The sequence below is a fragment of the Equus quagga genome, chromosome 15 (assembly GCF_021613505.1).
Source record: "Equus quagga isolate Etosha38 chromosome 15, UCLA_HA_Equagga_1.0, whole genome shotgun sequence".
NCBI lineage: Eukaryota > Metazoa > Chordata > Mammalia > Perissodactyla > Equidae > Equus > Equus quagga.
The window spans coordinates 3043366-3061104 of record NC_060281.1 but is presented as its reverse complement, the minus strand read 5'-3'; the positions used below and the strand labels follow the sequence as shown (position 1 = coordinate 3061104).

At 37.4% G+C, this 17739-nt stretch overlaps 1 protein-coding gene across 5 annotated transcripts in view; it reads left to right on the top strand.

The window, feature by feature from the left end:
- The window catches only part of ADGRB3 (adhesion G protein-coupled receptor B3), a 643872-nt gene that overhangs the window by 592346 nt on the left and 33787 nt on the right, over nt 1–17739 (top strand). For 4 of the 5 annotated variants that reach the window (XM_046638989.1, XM_046638987.1, XM_046638985.1 and 1 more), the window contains 4 exons: nt 34–100; nt 2563–2648; nt 7536–7634; nt 7954–8125. In XM_046638989.1, coding sequence (XP_046494945.1) covers nt 34–100; nt 2563–2648; nt 7536–7634; nt 7954–8125 — 424 coding nt within the window. The remainder of the gene's footprint in view (nt 1–33; nt 101–2562; nt 2649–7535; nt 7635–7953; nt 8126–17739) is intronic. The other variant, XM_046638988.1, reaches the window with a different exon arrangement.

The following is a 17739-nucleotide window of genomic DNA, read 5'->3' as shown; positions in this document are numbered from 1 at the left end:
TTTTTGTTAGTTTTTATCTGATGTTGTTTTCAGCTGCTGGCTCTCTCTCGAAGGAGGACTGCTGTATGCTTTCGTTGGACCTGCGGCTGCTGTTGTCCTGGTAAACACTGACATCAACTTATTTTGTTTTCTTAGCAAAGAAAGGCTACTTTGTTTCGATTAGAGTGACAATTTTCTATTTGTTGTGTAGAAAATTTAAAGTTCAATGAATTATTACTGAAATTTAAATATCAGCCGCTATTTAGTCTTGTATTACTCAAAAATATTCTTACTTTGAAGACAAAGGATATTAAATGTGAGAGTGTGGAATTACAGTAATTTCACATTTGTGAAGAATGAGTAAATTTCAATAAATTCTTCCTCGTTGATGTATAGAATTTCATCATGGGTCATTTCGGCTGTATACTATTCTGTATGATCTATGTACTTATTAAGATTGAGAGATCTGCGGGAGCTATCAGCAAAAAAATATATGCCCACATGGCAAAGTTTCCCAGCCTTAGTGCTGCAGACATTTTGGACCAGATATTTCTTTGTTGTGGGAAAGTCTTGCGTATTTTAGGATGTCTGGCAGTGTCCCTGACCTCCTGGATACCAGTGGTCCCCTCCAGTTGACAGAATCAAAGAGGTCTCCAGACATATCCCAGTGTTCCCGGGGGGCAAACATCACCCCCTGTTGAGAACCCCTGCCATATTTCGTGCACAAGGATTTAAAATTTTTCTTTTGGAATCACAATATAATTCCTTTACATGTGTAATAGTAGGAACACAGAAATTTCCTACCAATTTGCCTTTCTTTCTCTCTCTCGGAATTTATTGATTACAAATCTGTCTTGTCCAATAAATCTTTGAAAAATATAAGGAAGGAAAGAAATGGTCTGAATTAAATACAAAGATCCATATTGCTGTGCAATTAGATCTCTAATTGGAAAATTACCCTTTGGTTTCTTGAACAATTCATTCAATAAATTAGAGGCTAGTGACATCTTTCTTAATAACTTGGTGTGGCTTTTTTTCCTTAAAAATTTGTTCTCCCTCCTCCAAATCATAACAGGGAGTAGAAACTGACTGTGATTCACAAGAAAAATAAAATCCAGGCGTGAGTGTTAGAGAAGAGTGTAGGGAAATTGAAACTATTGGACACGTTTTTTGTCTGCTGCATTGAATTTTAGTTAATCAGTTGAATTATTTGTCTGAGCTACTACGTTAATTTACATATAACCCTAAAATGAAGAAACAGAGTATGTGTGTAATTGAAGGACCAAAGTCTTTGGAGTGGTGATGAATTCCCTCGTGATTAGAGTGTAGATTAATAGAATCCATGGAATACACTTTTTCTCTTGGTTCAAATAATGAAAAGTATAAAGATGAATAAGCCTCTTGATGAAACGGTGTCTTGTCAGGAAGCTGTGAAGAGTGACACTTCCTAAGTCCCCACCTCACATGCTTGGGACCTTCTCTACACCAGCAATAAAACGGATTCCAGCTCTTTATTTCATCTGGTCAAAGTGTATTGGGGGAAGTGGAAGTTTTCTTTTTTCTTAACTAGTCATCCTGCTTAATTTAAAACAGATTTTTGTGAACTACTAGTTTCAGTGTAAAGGCTTCACCATTTGTGTTGGGGGTGGCACCAAGATTCTGTTGATCATGGAGGGTAAAGGGCAGGAAGGCAAAAAAAAAGAAAATATTTTCCTTGATCATCTTGGTTCCGCGTTGGACTGGATTCCTTTATCGGGAAGCACTGGTAGGTTAGAGAACGGGCGGTGCGCCTCACCATCAGCTGCTACAAATAGACCACAGCTCTCTCTACAGCTTTTTACAATTTTGCTTGAAAAAGAAAAATATGTGTGATTTCATTTCAGCTGCATTATGCAAAAGACCTTTAAGTGAGAGTAAGAGAGTGTTAGAAAGAAAATGCTGAGAAGTGTTCAATAGAGCACATTATAAGAATTGGTCTTAGTGTCTGTCCATTTCTTAAAGGATTCTGGTGAGTTGAATAGGCTTTCCCCTTTGTCTAGAAAAGCACGATGTGTTAAAGTGCCCCCACCCCACAGGACAATTAGCCACACAGTGTGAGGAGTTTAGGTATTCTGTTCTCCCTGCTGGGGGCAATGACAAATCCTTAGCACCTTCAGCTGCCAGGTCTCCCCCTAACCTCACACGTGAGATGCAAAATCTTTTGACTCTCAGGCATAGTCTAAAACCCATTTAGCCAATTGATTTTATTCGGGGGGGAACTCCGGGGGAAGAATGCCAGGTTGGCATAGTATGGCACCATTTGAAATTTAGGCAACTGAATGTTAATTTCCTCAGTGTTAACTGCAAAGCATGGAAATTAAATGTCCTTGAAGTGCTTTAAAGCTTTAAAGTCATACACCACTGTTAAATTTTTCCCTGTTTCTTTATGCACTTATGAGATATTTGAGAAGTGCTTCTGATCACTACCGTAGAGAATGTGTAATTCTGTGGTGATTATAAATTGATGAAAGAGGGTTTTCAGGAGAACGAGACTGGATTCCCTTCAGTATCATTGAGAGGTCACCCTTTGTTTCTGTTTGACAGGTCAACATGGTGATTGGCATTCTGGTATTTAATAAACTTGTTTCCAGAGATGGGATCCTAGATAAAAAGCTCAAACACAGAGCCGGGTAAGCTGCAAGTGGTGGATTGTGAAGGTTCTTTACAGTGAGCCCCATGCTCCGGTCCCACATCCTCATTGACTGCATTGGACTGTGCCTGGAATTGTGTTCCTGACGAACCAGTGTGTCTGGTGGATTCTGCCACACAGGTTCCGATGTGCTCTTCTTAAGCAATGTGACCCAAATCTAAAAGTAATTAAAGAGGCCATTAAGAAAATCCGGGTTGGTATGTGCCTATTGCCTGTTTGTAAGATAACAAGATTAAATGTCAAGGCCAGACTTAAACTACGTGTCCTTATGTGAGGGTTGCAAAGACCCCTAGTTTGGGTCACAAACTAAAAGAGGGTAGATTGAACATATTGTCGTACGGACACAACTGAATCAGGACATGCAAACCTTAGGAGGGCGAAGAGCCTGCATTTTCTTTAATTAATTGTGTCTATCAGAAACATTCTTTACTTGAAGTAATCACTTGCAAAACACGACTCTTATCATATATTTTCATTCTTTATGACATTTTGACTATAACTTTCTAGAAAGAGTTATTCATAATTTCCACTTGCACATTTTAACCACTTGTGAAATTTAGAAAGGCATCTCCTTCAATCTTACACTATTATAATATCACGATGTCTAATGACTTAATGACGTTTCATAAGCAGATTGATAGCAGCTTGTTAAGGCTACGTCATCACCTCACCATACAAATTTGTAGAAACTGGAATAAAATATTAGTGCTTTTGAATTTCCCTTTGTATCTTTTCTGATTAAAAGTTTATAGCTTTCTCCTTTCTCTTTAACTGTACCTCCGTTCAAAACTTACCCTACAATTGTTCTCGTTTCTTTAATAGTTTATGGCATTATTTAATGGTCATAATATCTGATCACCTACTGGTGAGAATTTTAAGTCCTTTGTGTTTTTATAATCTATGTGATGATTTATAAGATAAGATACTCCAGGTGTTTCCCCCCCCCTAGTATTAGACTAGGTTTAATGGCTTTCAATATAAAAGTTTGAAATCATTCATATCAAACATTAGGACTGCAATGGTGTAATTAAAACATCACTGTCAGTTCCTTCCTGAGCGGGGAATCACTTCCCGTTTGAGACTTTTTTCACTTCAGATGAGTCTCCGTAGCATCTTTAAATAGGCAGACTTGACCTTGTACAAACACTGTGCTTTCTGTACCATTTGAACTTGAAATTTTCACACTATTGCTCTTGTTAGTCTGTCACTTACGGTTGGAATTGGAGCAATAGCTTCTTCAGTTATTTCTTTTAATCATGTAAGAATAAATTGACAATACTGAGTCCTGGGTATAGAAACTCAATTCTGCCACTAATGGTGTAAACTTTCGTAATTTTTTTAAAGAAATTGCAGGAGGCTGGTTAGTGATTAGGATAAAGCTTTCAGGTAAAAAAAAAAAAAAAGCTCAGTATCCAGCACTGCAATTTACTACCTGTGTGTGTCTTTGGGCATGTTATTTAATCTTTCTGAAGCTCAGTCTTCTCATCTGTACAATGGGAGTAATAACTCTTGCCTCATAGTAAAGTATATGAAATACAATGTGTATAAAGCATTCGTTAGAGTATCTAGCAAACAGGAGCCACTCACTCCATGAGTGGTGGCTGTCGTTATGATGAAGGAGATGAAGAAGCCAGGCTGGACAGGTTGTTTTCAAAGGACCCTGACTTCTATCAGTCGAGCCTCTGTGACTCCACCATTCATGACATTGAGGTCAGAAAAAGAGATGAGATCATCAGAATGAGTATAATGCTAAGGATTTATTAAATTTGCAGTCAGTATTTTTTTCTCATTTAGTTATTTTATACATTATATCCAGTTTGATTGATGTAGCTCTTTGTAAGAGATAACATAGGTTTAGGAGAAATGATGGAATTGTCACATTATGAATTTAGAAATTATCCATTTCAATCTACATAGTAGTTTTATAATTTTACTATGTCTAAAAATATGCTTAGAAGTTACATTAGTTTTCTTGGCAAAACTGAGTCAAACAGTGTTTTTATGGTTCAAAGGCTGCTGCTAGAGAAATAAAAATGTTGTTAATATATGTTTGAAAAGCAGAATGCTGCTTATGGTCAAAGCAGAAAGGAACTCAACAGATTAATGTCTCTAGTTTAAAAAAAAAATTCTATAATATAAAATGCTATTTTAGTTTAAGTATCTATAGACTGAAATTTGCTCTCTATCCCCAAGTGTAGTAGAAGGAAATTTTTTAGAAGATAATAGTGTTTGAAGCTAATTTTAGTTCACAGAGAAGGAGTGAGAACAATAATAAAGAAAGACCCCAGTGAAGAACAAATAATCTGAATTAACTAAAGAAACATTAAGCCGGAAGCTAATTGGTTACCTTAAAAATTGATCCCCCTAATTGTAAATATTGACCATTTCAGGTTGTTTGAATATACATCTATATCAAGTGTTTTTTTGGAAATGTTATTACTTAGGATCAAATACGGTAACAAGGTGTTCTCCCTCCCATTTTTTCTATTTCTTTGTTCCCTTTCTTCTTTTTATAATCAATTATTAGAAACTGCCAAGCATATAGTTTATGCTCTATAAATATTTATAAAGGAATGAGTGAATGAATATTTAATAAATAATACAAGAGCTTGACAGGTTTTATAATACCCAAACTATATTAAATTTTTCTAATACATAAAATATGTTTACCAAGGGGGGATTTATTGCAAATATCAACACATCTTATATAAAATGATAGTTGGAAAGAATGAAAACAAAATAAAATAGCATGTATCTTTTTAGAACATCTCAAACAGAATATTTTCATTTTCTCTCTATTTCTGCAATGGGACTTTCCTATCTACTATTTTAAAATGCTTTATCTTATCTATCTGAAATTAAGGAGACCACCAGGATCTTGTGCAAATTTCATGAGATTCTTCCAAAGGAAGGGGGTCTATTTTTTTTTCAGAGAATTTTTTATAGTATTAACAATGAACCAATCAGGCAGAACTAGACAGAATAACCTGGAGAGAGCATGAAATGACGTGTGTTCTGCTCTGGTGCTCTGAGAGGATGTTGGTTACATCTGAACTTAAAGGAAATTCAATTTTTTTAAAGTTGCTAGCACTTTTTGTTGTATAAATGCATAATTGCCCTTATAACAAAGAAACAACATTTTATTTTTCATTGCAGCAACTCAAGTTAGTATCTAGACTATGAATTCTTTTAATTATATTAATTTCCGTAGTGGTCCTATGAACTAGGAAAAAGTATTACGTCTCTTTGGTAACCCATATTTCATATGTAACAAGGTGGAAGAGACTCGCGTGAGTAGCTGGGGCAGTGGTGCTCATTCTGCTCGCTCATCAGGGTAATCTATGGAGTTTTAAAAAATACAGATGCCTGGGTCCCATTACATTCGAGTCTTTGGGGTTGAGTATGTACATTGATGTGCAGCCACAGTGGAGGGTACTGGTCTGAGTACTCTTTGAGAGTAGTTCCAAGCACACTGGCACGCCCATTGAGGTGTTCATGAACCAAACTGGATAGACCGTTGGTTACTTATTATTTTGAAAAGTTTGGTGATGTGGCTACTCCATACGTCCCGGGTTGAATCAGTAAAGTGAATGCTTTAGTATCATATTCCCCACCCCAACATCTAACTCTGAAAGTGTTGATTTTTCTCATAGGTCTACTGATTGATGTACTTACTTAATAGCTTTCAGGTTTATTTTCTCATCCAAGCACTATTTCCAAATGTATACGCTTTTTAAAAAAGAAACCAGACATTCTGAATTATGAGCTTCTTATGATTTTCTCTGTTGTGCCACTTTAATTACACATATGGTAATGCAACTCCACTATAATATTATTTTTTTAAAAAACCTACTGAGCAAATTTATATTTTAGACATAAAGACTACATGGGAATGGACAAAAGCAGTACACCACAATTATTTCAAGGTGTTTTGAATTTTGATTCAAGTAATTTCTTTCTGGTTTTTCCTAAAAAGATTGTGTTCTAATAAACCAGCCATTTTCAAAGGACTCTTTTCTAAAGCAAAATGTGTGTAAAGTTTTTCTATGCAGTATGACTTTGCTTTTATGATATAATAGATTGAATCTGAATAATTTGAATCTGAATGTACCTGCAAAATCCTCTGGACCAGAATGGACCGTTTAGATGCTATTAGGTTGGAGGCTATGGTGAAATTTCCAGAAAGAATAGCCTGAGCTTAATGATTATGTTAAATGTGTTTTATTAAAGCAGAAAACTATTACCCTTTTTATCAACTAATATTTCATCAAATTTCATCAACCCCTATATTCAGATCATTCTAAAATATAGAAAATCATTGATGCCCGAAGAAATTTTAAAGTATGAATATGTTAAGATAAAGGCTACATCTTCCACAAATGACTAAAGACCTAAAATATGTATCTTCTTATATTGGACTTCTGAGATGTGTGTTTACATTTCAGAAGTTTTAATTGATATTATGTACATTCTGCAAATGGCAATGAAAATCTTTGAAGCCAGGGGTCCTCACGTGTTTGGTTATGAGGGGTCTGAATAAAGGGTTTCACTGTATGTCTACACAAACGCATGCTTATGTTTTATTCAGTGTATTGGGCAACTTTGATCTGTAGACACAAGGGCCATTTATGGTGTAAATGATGGAAATATGCTTCGCATGCAACAAAGGCCCGTCTTATTACAAGGTAAATGTTACAAAAATAATGTGTAGTGTAAATGCACCTTTAAAACGACTTAGAATATTCATCTTTGATAAATATAATTTTTTTGCATGGAATCGTATTTAAAAGCTAACTTGCAGTAGCAACTTTGTTTTGTTGACAATTCAATATTTTGTTCTTTTTGTGGGTGTTCTGTTTGTTTGCAGTCAGATGAGCGAGCCTCATGGCGGTTTGACGCTCAAATGTGCCAAGTGTGGAGTAGTCTCAACAACAGCTTTGTCAGCCACCACCGCCAGTAACGCCATGTTAGTCCCGATCGTTTACATCCTCTCGTTTCAGATCTCTTACCGTGCATGTGAGAAAATGCTCTGATGGAAAAAAAATAATTTGCTCCTATTAGAGCTAAGAGCATACTTAACTATTTATAATTGGCAACTGCCTTTATAAGTATTGTGGGATTGTCTATAAAAATATAAATAAAACTATCAACTATTGTCTGCTTTGTGGTTTCCAAGTTAATGGCCTTGGTGCCACAGACCAGAATGCTTTGTTGAACGGGGGTTTGGTTGTCGCCAGGAGCGTGACATGTGGCTGCGTGATGTTGCTCTCTCTGTCTCTGGACAGGGCGTCTCTGTGGAGTTCCTGCGTGGTGTTGCCCCTTCTGGCTCTGACGTGGATGTCTGCGGTTCTGGCAATGACAGACAAACGCTCCATATTGTTTCAAATACTCTTTGCTGTATTTGATTCCTTGCAAGGCTTCGTGATAGTTATGGTCCACTGCATTCTTCGGAGAGAGGTGAGAAATATAATTCTTGGGACAGAGAGGAATGATGGTTAGCAGAGTATTTTGCTTCTTGGCAAATATGACCTTTTATTTTAATATCTTGATGTTGAGATTAAAGCTGGTCTCCTCTAAAGACAATCGTTTGGGAGTCAAAGCTTTGGGAGGCATCAAGGCAAGTTCAGGAGGGCTCCTTGGACTCTGAAAGTGATGATGAAAACAGATGGGACTGTGCAAGGGAAAACGCAGCCACGGGGGCCAAGACCCATGGAGAGCACATTCAAGGAAGGCTATGATGGAGTCACAGGAGTGGATAACTCCGGTAGAGAAGCTGGTGGGTAAGAGGGTAGGGTCTAGTTCATAAACATAAATCAAGGACATGTCTTAAACCCATTCCCTAATAACTTGTGTGTCTACACACAGCATATCTCCATTCCTCAGGCTTAACTAAGTTCGTTTTAGACAGGAAATGTTGAAGATTAATGAACAGTTCTTTTGTCTCTATACTGAATTGTGGTTAAGATTACTAAAGATGAATGAGTTTGATATGGATGTTTATGCTCAGAAAATACAAAATAATGTACACAGGGGAGCATGATAGTCAGTAATTTTCCCCAAGAACTGTAGATCTAAAATCATAGCGTTTCTCCAGATTGTAGTTGAGGTTGATTGTCAGCAGAGAGGGGAAAAAAGGAGTCATCCTTCATGAGTCGAGCCACTAACCTCCACCAGATCCATCCAGAACTGTGATAGATTTCAGACTTGAGCTGTTTAGGGATAAAATGTTGTTTTCCAACTGGTACAAAAATTATTCTGCATGCTTGCAAGCAGTCACACAGTATTTACAAGGTTTATGAGTCATTTTAGCATTTACTCTGGGGATGGTGGTGACTAAAACACACAATGACACAGTGCCATGCTAGTAATTTTGAGAAAACAGTCTACGCTGTCATTTCGCATGATCTAGCTTGTTTGAGAACTTTATTATGATGTGCACATTGCAAAATGACACGTGCAAAATGACACGTGCATATGCGTACACACCGCAGAGTTTTCACAGTGATGTGTGACGATAACCAAAGATTTTTACCTGATTTACCAGATGGAGAGAACAATATTTCTGAGCTACTTTAGAATGATACAGATGTCAGCAATAAACCCACATGTGTATTCTAAGAACATTATATGATGAAAACAAAAGAAGAGTAACTTCACATTGCAAGAGGGGGCGGTTATTTTATCATTTTAAAAATCTGATTTAGCTCACAGTGGCCAAGCCTTACTGTTCCCTCATGACAAATTTCTACCTAGAATATCAGCATTAAGAATCTCCCAGGTATCAAATACTTTATAGACCAAAGGTAAGTAAAAATTAACAGGAAATTGAATAATTTAGGGCTATGTTTTTTTGCAAGTATAACTATTTTGTGGTTCTTCTGCATTAATATTATCTCTAAGATGCTTATGTAACAAAATTGTTCTAAGTGAGTAGACACATAATACATTTTTGACTGATGATTAAGGATGAACAGGTATGGGTTTTAAGCAAGATGCATGACATAACTGCATGCAATTTTCAGAATATATTAATTCTGTAGGTGTTAGAGAGAAGAACGGTGTCCCATCTCGAAACAAGCATCTCTTTTTCTTGAGAAATAGGCTCTCTAGATAGCCTTAGGCTATGACCAAATTATTCAGGTTTTAAAGTGACAGATATTTTGATGGCTAATTATCAAATTTTGCTGCTTACATGAAGAAAAATGTTTGGCACAAAAAGTCATTTCCATCATAACTTTTCCATACTTGCTGATTGGACTAATAACTGTCAAAAGCATGATTTGAGAGTAATTAAATCAAGTCATATATTAAAATGCTTCTGCTGAATTAGGTATCGGTAAATATAAGTTTTCTATACAATTGGGGAATAAAAATATGGATATTGGCCTTGTTCTTGTTGCATTTTCAATGATTAGTTCAAATTGAATAATTTTATAGCTGATATAATTAATAGCAGAGAGCCGTAAGTCTCTTTTATTCCAACACTGAAATGAAAAATAGCATATCCAATATTTCACATTGACTCTTAAAAATACCCTGTAACATTGCTATAAATACACAGGGCAGATTTTGGTTATAGAGTGAGTATCTTTCAGAATTCCGCAGAAAAGGTTGTCACTGAAAAACCAAAAGAACCTTGTTTAAAGTGGTTTTGGAAATCCCCATGGCCATGTCCTAAGGAGGCCTCACTGGGTTTACAGAAATTCTTTTTGACTTCGTAAGTGTATATTGCCTGACCCTAGCAATGGGCTTATCTTATATTACCTGTAGTCATGCTATCCTGACATTAACTACAGTCCAAGAGAATAGAAGCATCTTTCTGTATCCTCAGTGTCTCCTGCGAGCAACATTCCATAAAATGTACCGGTGCAAATGGACTGGATAGCTACCTACAAAGTATGGGGTAGTGACTCAGATCTGTTACTGTACTTCATAATCCCATAGGAGACCTTGGAATACAATTTTATCTTTACTGCTTTTTTCACTTTAAAATATTTTCTTCACAATAATCCAAGATAATTCATATGGATTTTTCTTTCTTAAAAATGCATAAGTAATGTAAAAAGTATTTCCTTTAATTTACAGAGAGACTGGATACAGACATAAATATTTCTGTTTCTATGTATTTTTGATGCACACTAACATAACTTGGTTGCTCTCAGTCTTTAACGGTTGTTCCAGTGTGAATTTGAGAGACTTTACCTGTGTTCACTTTGCAGTCTTCCTGTGAAGGGGGTGGGTGTCCACAGGGCAGGAGGAGAGCCTTGCAGCTTCAGGAGAAAAGAAATGAAATACTATAGCTGTGGCATTTTAAATGGGATGTGTATGGGGCTTAGTTTATTTTAAAAGTGGCTTTGCTTTTACTGGATCCAATTTTAAAATCAAAATCATTTCAGGTCAGGAGGGAAGGGAGAAATGATCATTGTTACCATCAACTCAATTATATTCCACTTTTAAAATAAGCAGATTGATTATTTGCCTAACAATTTGTTGTGACCTCCGGAGCTGACATCTTAATATTTAAATTTCATAAAATTTGTATTCTTAAAAATACAGTTCCTTCTTCTGGGGCACCTTTTTCTTTTGAATCTCTTTCATATACGCCTCTGACAAAAGAGAAAACAAAAAGAGGGAATAAGAAAAAAAAATTACACCATCTGATTTATCACAACACATTACTTTCAGCAACAAAATCTAGATCTTGGAAGCTAATAAGTATAATACCTAATAAGACAGAATCTAATAGAATACATATAGATGCTTCTTTCATTTATCCATCATTTATCGATTAGAATTCATTTGCATTAAGCGCATAACGACATCTACTATTTACTATTCTCCACATTGCTATGGAAATTCAAACTATACAAGTTCTGAAACCTTGGAAATAGTTGCTGTTGCTAGGAAACCGCTTTCTTGGTGCTGCACATTTCTTCTCATCTCTCCTGTCGCTGGCTGTGCCTGGCTCTAAGACAATCTTACAGCTTGATGTCAGAGGGGGAAAAATAACAAGACTGAGATACAAATAAGCTACAATAAAACCCTTTCACTAAATGGAAGGAAAAAACGAAAATGCTTAAATGGATAATTTTGTTGTATCAGCAGGTGAGGATCCTGAGGCTGTTCTGTAGTGACAATAACAGGGCCGAGCTCCTCTTCTCTCTCCCGCCAGCTCGGGCAGGAGGGCCAGGCTGCACCAGATGAGGTCCCAGAATCTTCATCCAAACCCGTGCAGGGAGTTTGTAGCAAAATGCTTAAAATAAACATGAACAGCTTTTCCTTTCTTTTTTTCTCCCACTCCCCTCCACCTTTTTTTCTTTTTTTGCCAATTTCCCGTTTCGTTTTAATATTTCCATAAAGAATACAGATAAACAAAATGCTTTATAAGCTCAGGAGACTGAATATATAAAAGAGACACGCATCCTTACCTGTCTAATCTGAAACCAATACTCTCCCCAAATAAACCATTTTTAAAAATAAATCAAGCCAGTAGTGGTGAAATAACTAGACGGCAATGTAAAAAGAGGTCATATGGCATATAATATAGTTCAGATGGAAAGTTCTGTGGATCTCCACGCTTGGCTATCTACAGGGAAGTTGGGTGTGACTCCTTGCTATGAAAGGGTGCATCTGTGCCCTCCCTTAAGGCAGGGCTGGAACTTCAGCTGGTCTTCGAAGATAACGGAGTGGGTGATAGAGGACTTCAGAACTTAACGGGTTTCTGAGGGAAAAATGAGGTTGGATGATTGAGGAAGTGAAGGTTTCAAGTAGACGAAGATGGAGAGAGGCCACTGGGCATGTGATTTCCATGGAACGGGGCCTATAGTGAATAGTAGAAAGTAGAGTCTACCCTGGGACCACCTGGGGCACCTGGAGGCGTAAATGTGCAGTGATGTGATCCTGGACACTAGAATGGTTTTTTTTTTTAATGGCTATAACTGTAGCACCAAGAAAAAGAAAATACTGATGACATTTGAGGACACAGTACTGATTAAATGATGTTTTAGAGCTTTCTCATTGGGGTGTTCAGTGGCCACGGTAAGAAGCCACTGTGAATGGTGTCATGAGTAAAGTTCAATAGATTTTAGAGTTAGTGAATGGCCCGGGGTGGGAGGGCCGCGATGCTGATCCTAGCATCTTTAGCTTGCTCAAGAAGGACAAGGATTTAAGGGACAGGGGGTAAGTTGCTAAGAGCTTTATTTTTGTTAGGCTGAATTGAAGGTTCAAAAAGAAATAAATTTAAAGATGTTTTGTTTTTAATAAAATAGGAAGATGTGTTTCTGAAAATGGGAGAATGGCTAAAGATACGGCAATAAAGCTGTATCAGAACAGAGAGTAAGGAGCACAGAGCTGCCTTTAAGCAGGAATGTGGACATGGCACAAGCAAGGATGTTATGCTTATGTTCCTATATGCTTTTTCCCTGAAATCACCAGCCTCTCTTCACCCAATGGTCACCCCATTTCTTATGTGGGGGAATGTAAGTCCTACCTCTCCATCCAGATTAGGCTTTCCTGACTTGAGTCTAATTGCAATTATATCACAAATATTTGCATCAGTCTTATTCGGCACATGTGGTTCTCCAAGTCCGTGCAGAGGCTTAGGAGCTTATCAAGAGCATGAAATCAGATGAGTAAGATGGCATCAGTGGACACACTGAGACACACGGAGTTCATGGCAGAGATTGGCAAACTCTGGCGTGTCTGCCAGGTAGCATCCAAACTTTACCCAGTAGCACCTGTTACCCAGAATTCCTCTGAGTACCCGCCAAAAGGACAAGCAAATTCCTTCCTTCTCCTTCCAAACCCCCAGGGTCCCCCCTTGCAACACTGTTAAACTGGTGACACGAAGTTGAATATGTCTGGAATAAAGGTTTAACATAAGTAGAAGAAGTAAGAGGTCATGAATTAAGTTTTTATTTTCTACCTCGAGTAGATGGCGTGAGGCTAAACTGAAGATTCCTCTGTGAAGGCACAGGTGGTCGTGTCTGGCATATAACCTCCCTCTCCTTCTTTCTCATGCGGGCTGAAGAAATGCTGTTACATTGTTTCAGATCATATATGTTAGGGAAGCTTATGGGACCCCCAAAACTGATACAAAAAAAGTTAAAAGCTACAACAATTTGAGATTAGGTGATAGATCCCTTAGGCGTTAGAGAATTCCGATAGAAAGTTATTAGGACTAAAATTCGGGACTGAAGTCCATATTTTTCTTTAATGTATAGCAAATGGCAGAATATTTTTATTTCCTTTGCTATCAGAGCAATCGGGTAATATTTAAATAATGTGAAGTCATCCATGTTGCTTATGTCAACTGTCATAGCATACATGGCATTGAGAACAATCTTACTCGTTCATTTAATGAAATAATATGAAATTTAATGTGATTAAAAAGACCTAAGTCATTTGTTCAAATATGAATCAAACACAATAGTAGACATTAGGTTCAGAAAAACAAAACAAAACGCACATGAGAAACTCTCCTCCCCTCCAGCTTAGAATCTGAAATAATTTCAAGAATGTAACTTTATTTCCTCTCGGCTTAAAGTGATCCTCCGGAATAGGAAGTCCAGAAAAATAACTGCAGGCGAAACTACCTTCTGAGAAGATGAAGATTTGGGGTCTGAGCTGCTCAGTAGCTAGAAAGAGAGCCCATTTCAAACAGCACGGTCCCTTCCCGCGAGGTTTCTCACGCTGCCAACCCTTGCTCCGTGCTCTTCCCCAGCAATCTCCAAATATGGCACGGACCTTCTGGGGACGCTTCCAGCTGCCTGCAGAGCGAGGACCCACCCAGAAGCCAGCTCTGGGCTCGCTGCTGCCGAGCGAACCGAACCGCTCTCCCCACAGGGGAGAACAGGAGCGAGACACAGCCTGCAAACCACTTTGAACTCATGTGGCAGACAGGAATCCAGCCACAATAAAAGGCGGACATCTCTTTGAGGAATTTTTGGACCAGTCCCCAGCGGGAGGGAGTCAGGACAACTTGGGTGGTGCCGGTTGGTTGGATAATTTTAGAAAACACCCTTGATTGCTTACTCTTGTCATCTCACCTTATTTTGGAAGATGTTTCTTGCCATTCTTTTTTCATTTCACAGCATGACATCAGACTCCCTTAAAGTCCCCTAAATATTCCAAGGCCATTTACATATCCTCAGACTTTTTAACACTCTCTCTGGCTGTCAATTAAGATGAAAGACCTATGACAGAGCATTATAAAGGGAGGAAATTTTGAAGTCTAGATTTTAACTGTGGAATAATTTATGTTAAATACTGAATTATTCTAGACAGTTTTATTTAAAAATTGTGTTTACTGGTCTTACATAAGTTTAAAAAATGATAGTATTGCAAGAACTCAGTTATAATGATTTTAATATCTAAATATAAATTTTAAATTGTTACCTGAAATAAGTGATTTGTTTTCCACAAATAGTAAGTCAGCTTAAAGAGCTTAAATAATAAATATGTGAATCTTCTAACAATTATTTTTCTTCAATCTTAATCACAAGGCAAGAAAGACACCAAGACTGTTCTTGCCCAGCATTGTAAATGTCACTGTTGGCACAGAAGATTTTAATTTCAAGATGAGATAGCCAGATCTAGATTGTGTCTTTTGTTTGTTTGTTATATTTCATGCTTCTCCTTGTCTGGCATTAAGGTCCTTGTAGACTTCCTCTTTTAAAAATTCCAGTTGATCTCCATCAGTCTGATTCACAATGATTCACTGAAGATAGAAGTCTTGCTGCTCACCTGATAGAAATGCCGATTCATTATCAAAATGTTTCCAAACAGGGGCAGATGTGATTTCCAGAGACCGTCTTGCCTGAAACACCCTTTTCCATGACAAGGAATATGCAGTGTGAAATCCAGTGTCATTCTCCCCTGACAGTGTTGGACAAATATTTAACGCTAATTCATCTAGATTACCTGAAAGCATTTTTAAGATTTTTTAAAAACTCAGACAGAGCATTTGGAGCTAAGTGGAATTTCTCCTGCAAATCTTCCTGAATTAGGAATAACAGAGGCACTACAAGTGTCAGAGAATCTAACACTTAAAAGATGGCATTTCTGAGACCATTAAAATGACCTTGAATTTACCGGAGAATTTTTGTACTTTTCTGCTATTTGTTCTGAAAAGCATTGCCTGATTAATGAAGCTGACATCATTCTCCCGTGTAGAAATGCCTTTAATCCACTGTCGTATTTGGGGGTTTGATAGTTTAAGGTATCGACTTTGTGTGTGTGTGTTATGAAAAAGAGTTAGCTTTCTTTTATATCTCCTTCAAGGGATCAGATAGTGGATTTTTAAGAGAAACTTACAAAAGTTGCTTTTCCATATTTCATTGTCAGACAAAAATATTCTTGACAGCTACACTCTGAAGGTCTGAAAATAGAGAGTGGTTGGCGAGGACCAGTTAAATTAATGTTTGGTATTACCAAGTGCCACCTTTCATATTTTATATACACTAGTATTTAGAAATAGATTTGAAAAATATCTTGAAGTGACAAGCTCCTGGAAGGCAACATTTCTAACATATTATTTATCTTCCCTTTATAAATTGTGCTTCTTTAACAATTGTCTTGGGGCACAAACAGAAATTAGCATGTACCTATTTTTCTGACGTTAGTTCTTAGGATGTTTTTCTAAAAACAGGTAGACTTTCTTAGTGGTTTCCCCCAATGCAGCTTTCTGTGAGACAGAAACAGTGATCGTCTGGCAAACACTAGACTCATTATCAATTTTTGATTATTAATATGTCATTTTATGGCCCACAGCTATGACTTCTTAATCTAAAAAGGAGGAGCATGAAAGCATTTGCTTCTGAAGAATCTGACTTGGTGCACGTCGTGTCTTGCCAGGGAGGAGCTGGATGCCTTAGTTCTAAATGTTTCCTCAGTTGTTCAGGAAAAGATGATCAGACTAGCTTTCACTGAGCCTGTACTTTTACTGACGTGTTTGAAGGAGGAAATGAGAAATTACCTGGCTTGGTTATATCACGCAACTCCTCATTCTTGTCTTCCAGGAAACCCCAGATTTAGAAATATTAGAATTAGAGAATGGAAGAGAGATCAGAGAGCCCTGAGTCCATCCGCACTCCCTTAATTCACAGCTGTAGGAGTCGCTTCACCGGGATTGGACCCTCAGGTGGAGAAATAGAGGCGGACGGAGGTCTCAGCATTGAGCTGGTTGCCAGTTGCCTGGTGGTGGCTAAAGCCCATGTCAGTTTCCAAATCTTGCCATTTTGGAAGGAGGCTGCTGATGACTTGTGAAATGGATGAGAGGAGCCGAGAACAACTGCATAGGCTGTTTTTTTTCTGGCCAACACATATACCGCAAGTGTCTCACAACACAGCAGTAACCAGATATTTTATTCCAGTGCTTTTCAAAGGTGAAGATCTTGTGTTTACCTCGGTCATTGCTACAGTGGTGCTTTGGTAAAGGAGGCAAGAGCTTTGTCTATTAGCCCAGTAAAACAGGTGATAATAAGCAACAAGGGAAATACCAATAATGTGAAGGCAGAAAAACAAAATATTAGTAAAATGATCTTGCCATTGACTGAGATAAGCTACTTGTGACAGTGTCTGTCAACAACTTTTTAGGAGCCCAATGAGCCATAGGAAGTGGATGGGATGTACTGATGCTCAATATGAGCAGAATAACTATAGACAGATTTCTGTGTTTGCTATTTGTCTATTCGTGTTTATTCACTTGTTTAATAAAGGATTTAAGGTTCTTCAGATTTCCTTGTGATATGTTTGTTCTTTACTCGGAATCCAGTTGTGAAGGATATTAAGGAAGTTTGGCTTTGCTAAGTGACCTTTTATTTCTTTTCTTCCAAAGACAATCAACCAGAAACAGAGCCATTTTTTAAAATTTTTGTTTCATTGTGTTTTATTTTTACATCAGGGCACACGGTACTGGAAGGGAGACAAGAAACAGTCTCCCCAATGTTTTGCCTTACACGAGACTTCAAAGGAAAGTCCCAGATCAATCGTAGTTGAAAGATCATTGAATCATCTCATCTTTCACAATGTTTAAAGCTGTTATGAAGATTATCCCATACCAAATAGTAAAT